The following is an 8,268-nucleotide window of genomic DNA, read 5'->3' as shown; positions in this document are numbered from 1 at the left end:
GTCATCCATGTCAGATGGGAGACGCCTCTTGCCACTCGTCTGGGAAGCAGCTTGGTCCCTTCTTAGCCCCTTCTTCTTTTTGGCTCTCTTCACCAGCTGCCACTCCCCCCTGATGATTTTCTGCTACTTCCTCCTCCATTAACTCACTCTGCTGAGGAGTGGAAGTTTCAGGGGCAGTGCAGTTGATTGGCTGTCAATCTTTTCCTCCACCTTATCTCTCATTGAGTTACCTTCCAAGCAAGTGTCAACATGATTTGTAAAAGCTATTGCAGTCACACAAAACTATTTGTGGAAATAAGTTGAGAAAGACACATTTAGCTTTACATGATGTCTCGGTATAAATTTAATCTCAATAAAGCAACCTCCTTATAGATTCAAACAGGCAAAAGTTATCACAAGGACAAAAAGAAGTTGATTTCATACTTCAAAATGATTGAAAATAGTTTCCGTGAAAAATACCCTATTGGTTTTTTAATTCCAGTGTCGTCATCTTGTAACTGTACAGCCCCAATGCCTATATCACTTGTGTCAACGGCCAACTTGAATTGCTTGGCATAATTGGGTACTGCCAATACTGGTGTCATAGTTAATACAGTTTTCAAACTATCGAATGACTTCTGACACTCCAGTGTCCATTGAAACTTCTTGTTCTTTTTTAATTGTTCAGTCAGTGGAGCAACCACTTGGCTAAAATTTGGTACAGTTGAGTCTAGTTGCAGTAACTGGAGTTCACCGATTGTATTGGTACCGAAGCCAGATGGAACACAGATTGTGTATGGCCTATCGAAAGGTGAATGCGGTGACAAAATCAGATTCACATTCCACACCATGGTTGGAAGATTGCATTGAGAAAGTGGGACAATTGAAATTTATCACAAAGATTGACTCGCTAAAAGGATATTGGCAGGTATCATTGCTGGAAAGAGCAAAGGAGATATCAGCTTTTGTAATGCCAAGTGGACTACATCTGTTTAAAGTCATGTCATTTGGTATGAAGAATGCGCCTGTGACATTTCAAAGACTGACAAAGTAATTGCAGGTCTAAGCAATTGTGCTGTTTATATTGATGATCTAATCATTTTCAGTCAGATGTGGGAGGAGTATTTATAGCATCTGGAAGAATTATTTACTTGACTACAAGGAGTTAATTTGGTGATGAACTTGGCTAAAAGTGAACTTGCAAAAGCATGAGTTACATATCTGGGCCATACCATTGTATGTGGTAAGGTGGCTCTGAGAGATGCGAAAGTCAAGGCTATCGTGGATTTCCCAGTGCTGACAACAAAACAAGAAGTTTTGAGATTTCTGGGCATGAGTGAGTTTTACTGGAAATTTGTACCAAATTTTAGCCAAGTGGTTGCTCCACTGACTGAACTATTAAAAAAGAATAAGAAGTTTCAACGGACGTTGGAGTGTCAGAAGTCATTCGATAGTTTGAAAACCATATTAACAACGACACCAGTGTTGGCAATACTCAATTATGCCAAGCAATTCAAGTTGGCCGTTAACGCAAGCGATTGGGGCTGTACAGTTACAAGATGACAACACTGGAATTGACAAACCAATAGGGTATTTTTCACGGAAGCTGAATGTACAAGAGGAACAAGAGGTTATGCATCAGTTTTACAGGGAATTGGTGAGACCACATCTGGAGTACTGTGTACAGTACTGGAATCCATATTTAAGAAAGAATGTAAATACATTGGAAGCAGTTCAGAGAAGGTTTGCTAAACTAATACCTGGATTAGATGGGCTGTTTTATGAGGGAAGGTTGGATAGGCTAGGCTTGTATTTGCTTGTGTATATATATTATATTAATGGATGTATCTGGTAATGTAATAGTGTAATAAGCATAGGAGGTAGTGTGAGATGGGTTATTAAAATGAAGCCACCTTCTAGAATCATGATGGCTCATTTGTCAATTGGGGGGATGTCATGAAGTTATTAATGTATATAATATTATTGGAAATTATTTTTCTTTTAAAATAGAGTTTTAGTTTGTGGGTGGATTAAATAATTGGATTAAAGCCAGCTAATCTGGGTGCTTTGTATATTAGTTTTGAGATGTAAGAGAGGTAGAGTGCATTTGCATTTTGATGAATAGAGCATTCAAGAAGGGGAGTGAAATCTGGCACCTAGCTAGCAAAGACCAAGCAAGGTTTATATTACTAATAAAATTTGTACTATGAAAGGAGTTTTTTGTTAGAAGAAGTGGAGTTCAAAGGGGCTGGTGATACAATAAGAATTTACATTCAATAAGATGTGCTAGGTATAACAGATAGCAGTTTTATGTATGCAGGGCAGAAGCAATGTACGATCAAAGCCTGTAAGCTTACCACTGTCTGCAAAAGAACCAAAGTGAAAGGAACTTCATTTTGACTTTGCAAGATGAAAATGCTTTACCTGGTGTCTGGTTAGTCTATGGGTTGCTGTTGCCTTAATGAAGGTTAGTTTGGGAATTTGTTAAAAGTTATGATAGTAGTAATTTATAGTCGTGTATATATTTAACTTGTGTAAATTAATAAATGTCTCATCAATTTTGATATAAAACCACTCGAGAACTGGTGGTCTGATCCCTGAATTTAGAGCTGCATCTCAAACATACCACTTAAAAATTTCCCTCTGGGATTTTTAAATAACTCAGCTTTACCATCTGCTGTGTCATAACAGTATTCAAACTTAATGCAAAATTCTATCATATTATGGCCACTACTTCCCAAAAGGCTCCTTTACAGCTAGTTTATTAATTATCCCTTTCTCTTTACACAATACTAAATCCAAAATAGCCCGATCCTAGTTGGCTCCTCAATGTACTGCTCCAGAAATCCATCTTGTACTCACTCCAGAAATTCATCCTCCATAGCATTGGTGTGGATCTGATATATAAACAAGCAAAAAACTGCGGATGCTGGAAATCCAAAACAAAAACAGAAACAGAAATACCTGGAAAAACTCAGCAGGTCTGGCAGCATTGGCGGAGGAGAGCACAGTTGATTCTACATCTTGATCTTTTGATCTAAAGTCCTTTCTTACCAATGTACTGATCTCGTCCCTTATTAAGAGTGCTATCCCACCTCCTTTTCCTTTTTGCCTATCCCCCTTAAATGCCCAATATCCTTGGATATTCAATTCCCAACTTTGGTAACTCTGTAGCCACATCTCAGTAATGGCAGTTAAATCATGCCCATTTGCCTCAATTTGTGCATTCAAATCATCAGCCTTTTTGCAAATGCTGCATGCATTCAGATTGGGTGCCTTAACTTTGCTATTATAACTTTATTCTCTATTCTGATTCTATTTGATGTTTGCCTATGCTTCATCTGTTTTCTATTTCTGCTTTCTACTTTCCTTTACCAGTTTTGCTTCCCTTGAGTCTGAGCTTCCAATTGGGTTTCCATCCCTTGCCAATCCAGTCTAAACCCTCCACAACAGCACCAGCGAATCTTCCTGTAGGGATGTTAGTTCCAGTCCTATTAAGGTGTAACCCATCCATCTTGTATAGATCCCACCTGTGCCAGAACCGGTCCCAATGCTTCAGAAATCTGATGCCTTCCCTCCTACACCAGTTTTCCAGCTACATGTTCAATTTCTTAATTCCCCTATTTCTATGCTCACTCACACGTGGGACTGGGAGTAACCCTGAGATTACTGCTTTAGAGGTCCTGCTTTTCAATCTAATTCTCAGCTCCCTGAAATCTGCTTTCAGGACCTCATCTCCTTTCCTACCCAAGTCATTGGTACTGATATGGACTATGACCTCTGGCTGTTCACACTCCCCCAGAAGAATGTCCTGCAGCTGCTACGTGACATCCTTGACCCTGGCACCAGCGAGGCAATATGCCATCCTGGAGTCATGTCTACAGCCACAGAAACGCCTTTCTGCTCCTCTAACTAATGAATCCCCGATCATTACTGCTCTTCCCATCTTCTTCTTCCCCTTCTGTACAGCTGAGCTGCCATTGGTCCCATGAACTTGGCTCTGACTGCCGTGAACTTGGCTCTGACTGCATCCTCTGAGGAACCAACGCCTTCACCAGCATCCAAAATGGAAAACCAATTAGTGAGTGGGACCTCAGGGGACTCCTGCACTACCTGCCTTGTTCCCTTGGACATCTTGACGGTCACCATTTCCCTTTCTGCCTCCATGCTCATAACCTGTGGTGTGACCACCTCTCTGAACGTGCTATCCATGTAACACTGAGCCTTGCAGATGGGCCACAGTGACTCCAGCCACTACTCGAGCTCCGAAACCCAGAGCTCCAGCTTCTGCAGCTGATGACACATCATACATATGTGGTCCTCTAGGTCACTGGTCTCCCACATACTACAGGACATGCATTCCACACGACCGAGCATCCCAGCCATGTCTTAACTTCACTTACGTTGACTTTATTTTACTTTGGTCTACTTATATTAATTTTATTTTACTTGGTACTAACTTAATAAAGCTTCCTATACTATTTTAAACAGGAATAGAATAAATCTTAAACACTTACTAGATACTCACCAAACAGCTACATTTTTCTCCAACCAATCAAATTGCTCCTTTGCTGTGATGTCACTATTCCTTTTTATCACTCTTCTTTCGAACTCAGCACAGGCCGGTTCCGAGCAGCTGTCTGGGGTGTCTCCCTGACTCCCATGTAGATGTAGGCCTTTAGCCTTGGCCCCAATAGATAATGACAGTAGATTTCCTTCTCTAAAGTAGCCAGAGTGTCTCTAATGGTAATCTGGTAACGCTACCTTTTTAGTCCTAGACTTCTTCAATTAACATATTTAAATTCTTCTGCTGTTGCATGATTTGAATTAATTTCTCTGGATCATTAGTCCTGGCTTCAGGACTACTAGTCCAGTATCATAACCACGATACCTTATGACCTTATATAGCTAAATAACTGGATTAGTGCAAGAAAGCTGGATTATCGTTATCAGGCTGGATTATTATTAACAACTGGATTAGCAAAAGCAAACCAGATCAGACTCAGAAAACTTGGGGCAGGATTTAACGCCAGCGGGATTTTACAGTCCCACTGAAGTCAATGGACTTTTGAATGGCTCGTCGCATTTTACGGCGCTGTAAAATTCTGCCCTTGATTAGCATAAACAAACAACATATAAGATTGTGTATAAATTAAAGATGATTCCCTGAAGGAGGCTGCTTCTCAACTCTGAACAAGCCAACAAGAAGGTCATTTTCTGGAACTCCCGGTAGATTTCTCGCTTATCAGTCTCTATCCAGTATTCATTGCTATTTGCTTAATTCATTGCTTAAATAAAGATCCAGTTTGATATATCCTAGACTCTGAACAATATCTGGGCCTCTAGTCCAACAACTCACTGCTAAAATTAAATATTAGTTTCTCTAATGGCTGAGCAAATGTATCCTGTGAATAGCTGAGGTGTACAGACCAGAACACCTCTAGTCAAACCCCATTCTCATTGACTTATCTACTTCCAGCCATGGCACTATTACAAAGAGAAAGTCAGCCATGTTCCCACTCTTACTTGGGCAGAAGTGCACGTGTGGATGATAGTGAAAACATGATTGGAATAAAAACAGAAAATGTTGGAAATACTCAGCAGGTCTGGCAGTGTTTGTGGAGAGAGAAAGAGAGTTAATGTTTCAGTTCTGTGACCTTACATCTGATAAAAGGTCACAAACCTCCCCAGGGGAGGCAATGGTGTCACGGTATTGTCGCTGGATCAGAGACCCAGGGTAATGCTCTGGGGACCAGGGTTTGAATCTCACCACAGCAGATGGTGGAATTTGAATTCAGTAAAAAATCTGGAATTTATTCTGGACCATGAAACCATTGTCAATTGTTGTAAAACCCCATCTGATTCATTAATGCCTTTTAGGGAAGGAAATCTGTCATCCTTGTCTGGCCTACATGTGACTCCAGACCCACAGCCAAGCGGTTGACTCTGAAATGGCCTAGCAAGCCATTGTATCAAACTGCTATGAAGCCTCAAAAGAGGAATGAAACTAGATGGACCACCCAGCATCGATTTAGGCACCGGAAACGACAATGGCAAATTCAGCCCTGTCAACCCTGCAAAGTCCTCCTTACTAACATCTGGGGGCTAGTGCCAAAATTGGGAGAGCTGTCTCACAGATTAGTCAAGCAACAGCCTGACATAGTCATCCTCATGGAATCATACCTTACAGATAATGTCCCAGACACCACCATCACCATCCCTGGGTATGTACTGTCCCACCGGCAGGACAGAGCCAGCAGAGGTGGCAGCACAGTGGTATACAGTTGGGAGGGAGTTGTCTTGGGAGTCCTCAACTTCGAGTCCGGACCCCGTGAAGTCTCATGGCATCAGGTCATACATGGGCAAGGAAACCTCCTGCTGATTACCACGTACTGACCTTCCACAGCTGATGAACACCATGTTGAACACCACTTGGAGGAAGTACTGACAGTGGCAAGGGCGCAGAATGTACTCTGCGTGGGGGACTTCAGTGTCCATCACCAAGAATGGCTTGGTAGCACCATTACTAACCAAGCTGGCCCAAGTCTTAAAGGACACAGCTGCTAGATTGGGTCAGCGGCAGGTGTTGAGGGAAAAACATACTTGACCTCATCCTCACCAACCTGCCTACTGCAGATGCATCTGTACGTGACAATGGCCAGTGAGTATTTCCAGTATTTTCTGTTTTTATTTCAGATTTCCAACATCTGCTGTATTTTGAATTTGCATCAGTGTGTACAAGATTGGATATAATACCTGGGCAGTTAAATAACCTGCTAGCACTTATTGTGAAAGCTTACATGTGATAAATCATTACTTGGACAAGGTACCAGAGAGCCCAACAACGAATCAGCGCCTTTGGGAAAGGAAATAAAGGAGCATTATTTGTTCTATTTCAGTGACGATTTGCTGGAGGTTCTGTATGAAATGTGAAGAATGATTACAACAAATGGTTTAGAGGTCACAACATACTATGTCAATTCCTGTACCAGCCATTTGTACATGATTGCCGCCAAATACCACAGTTCTTCACCAGAAGCAGTGAAAGTGTCAGATTTTCGACCTGAATGGTTACATATCCCCTGCCTGTAATATGATTAAATGGGCAATGGTTGACAATCTTCTAACTGGGAGGGATAAGAATCAGAAAATTCATTTTCCACATATAGTGGTATTGTCACTGGACCAGTATTCCAGAGACCCAGGGTAATTCTCTGGAGATCTGGGTTCAAATCCCACCATGGCAGATGGTGAAATTTGAATTCAGTAAAAATCTGGAATTGAAAGTCTCATGATGACCATGAAACCATTGCCGATTGTCATAAAAAACCCATTTGGTTCACTAATGTCCTTTCCTTCTTTTAGGGAAGGAAATCTACTACCCTTACCTGGCCTGGCCTACATGTGACTCCAGACCCACAGCAATGACTCTTAACAACCCTCTGAACAAGGGCAATTAAGGATGGGCAATAAATGCTGGCCTAGGCAGCGATGCCCACATCCCATGAATGAATAAAATAAAATATCAAGTTGATGTCTCATACAAGTAGCCTAGTGATTTCCATCACTGTGCTGGCTGCAGGTAACGCAAATAGATTTGCTAAATAGTCTTTTCATGAAAATGAAAATTTTAATTCCACTCCCCCACAACCAAGCCCCTCCACCCAACACAACTTTCCATCTGACCCAATGTAATGCAGTGAGCAAACAACTATGTTTCCATTGCCTCAATATTTTTGCTCTGATCTTGATTCTCCCTTACCAGGAGACCCCAGTACATTTGTTGATCCTTATAAAATTAAATAAAAACAAGATGTTATGTAAACTAAGAAAGTTAATTCAGAGCTCTGAAATCAACTAGCATTCCTTAACCGTTTGTGAAGTTACCTGATCCACCAATGAGATTTCTGTCTGTTAACTTCTTCCTAAGTATTGATTATTCTGTGTATTGAGCACTTTGATGAAGCATTCATTACATGGAAACTATCTTGCTGAGGAAACAAATGAGCTATTAAGCGAGCTTCTGACGCAGCAAAATAGCTTCAGATGGATTCTTGGTGATGAGGTTAGTCAGTTCTTCACTGGGTCCTGCATTGTAATTCCTCAATGTTAGAGAAAACTGCCAGCATGGAGGGAATCTGATTGGGCAGGGTTTAACATCTCATCCAACACTGCCAACTCTGCAGCACTTATTCAGCACTGAACTGCACTGATGTCTACACCTAGATTCACAAGATGATTACAGATGAAGGCAGCCATTCAGCTCATCTTGTTCATCCATCCTGAGAG

General features: G+C 41.3%; 1 protein-coding gene across 1 annotated transcript in view; it reads left to right on the top strand.

Moving 5' to 3' along the window:
- Positions 1-1,480: 1,480 nt before the first annotated feature.
- The window catches only part of cfap99 (cilia and flagella associated protein 99), a 155,047-nt gene continuing 148,259 nt past the window's right edge, over positions 1,481-8,268 (top strand). Inside the window, exon 1 of the mRNA XM_041185362.1 lies at positions 1,481-1,636. Coding sequence (XP_041041296.1) covers positions 1,481-1,636 — 156 coding nt within the window. The remainder of the gene's footprint in view (positions 1,637-8,268) is intronic.

This window comes from Carcharodon carcharias, chromosome 4 (genome assembly GCF_017639515.1).
Source record: "Carcharodon carcharias isolate sCarCar2 chromosome 4, sCarCar2.pri, whole genome shotgun sequence".
Lineage (NCBI taxonomy): Eukaryota > Metazoa > Chordata > Chondrichthyes > Lamniformes > Lamnidae > Carcharodon > Carcharodon carcharias.
Note: the sequence above shows the minus strand (reverse complement) of the source record. Positions and strands in the feature narration are given on the sequence as shown.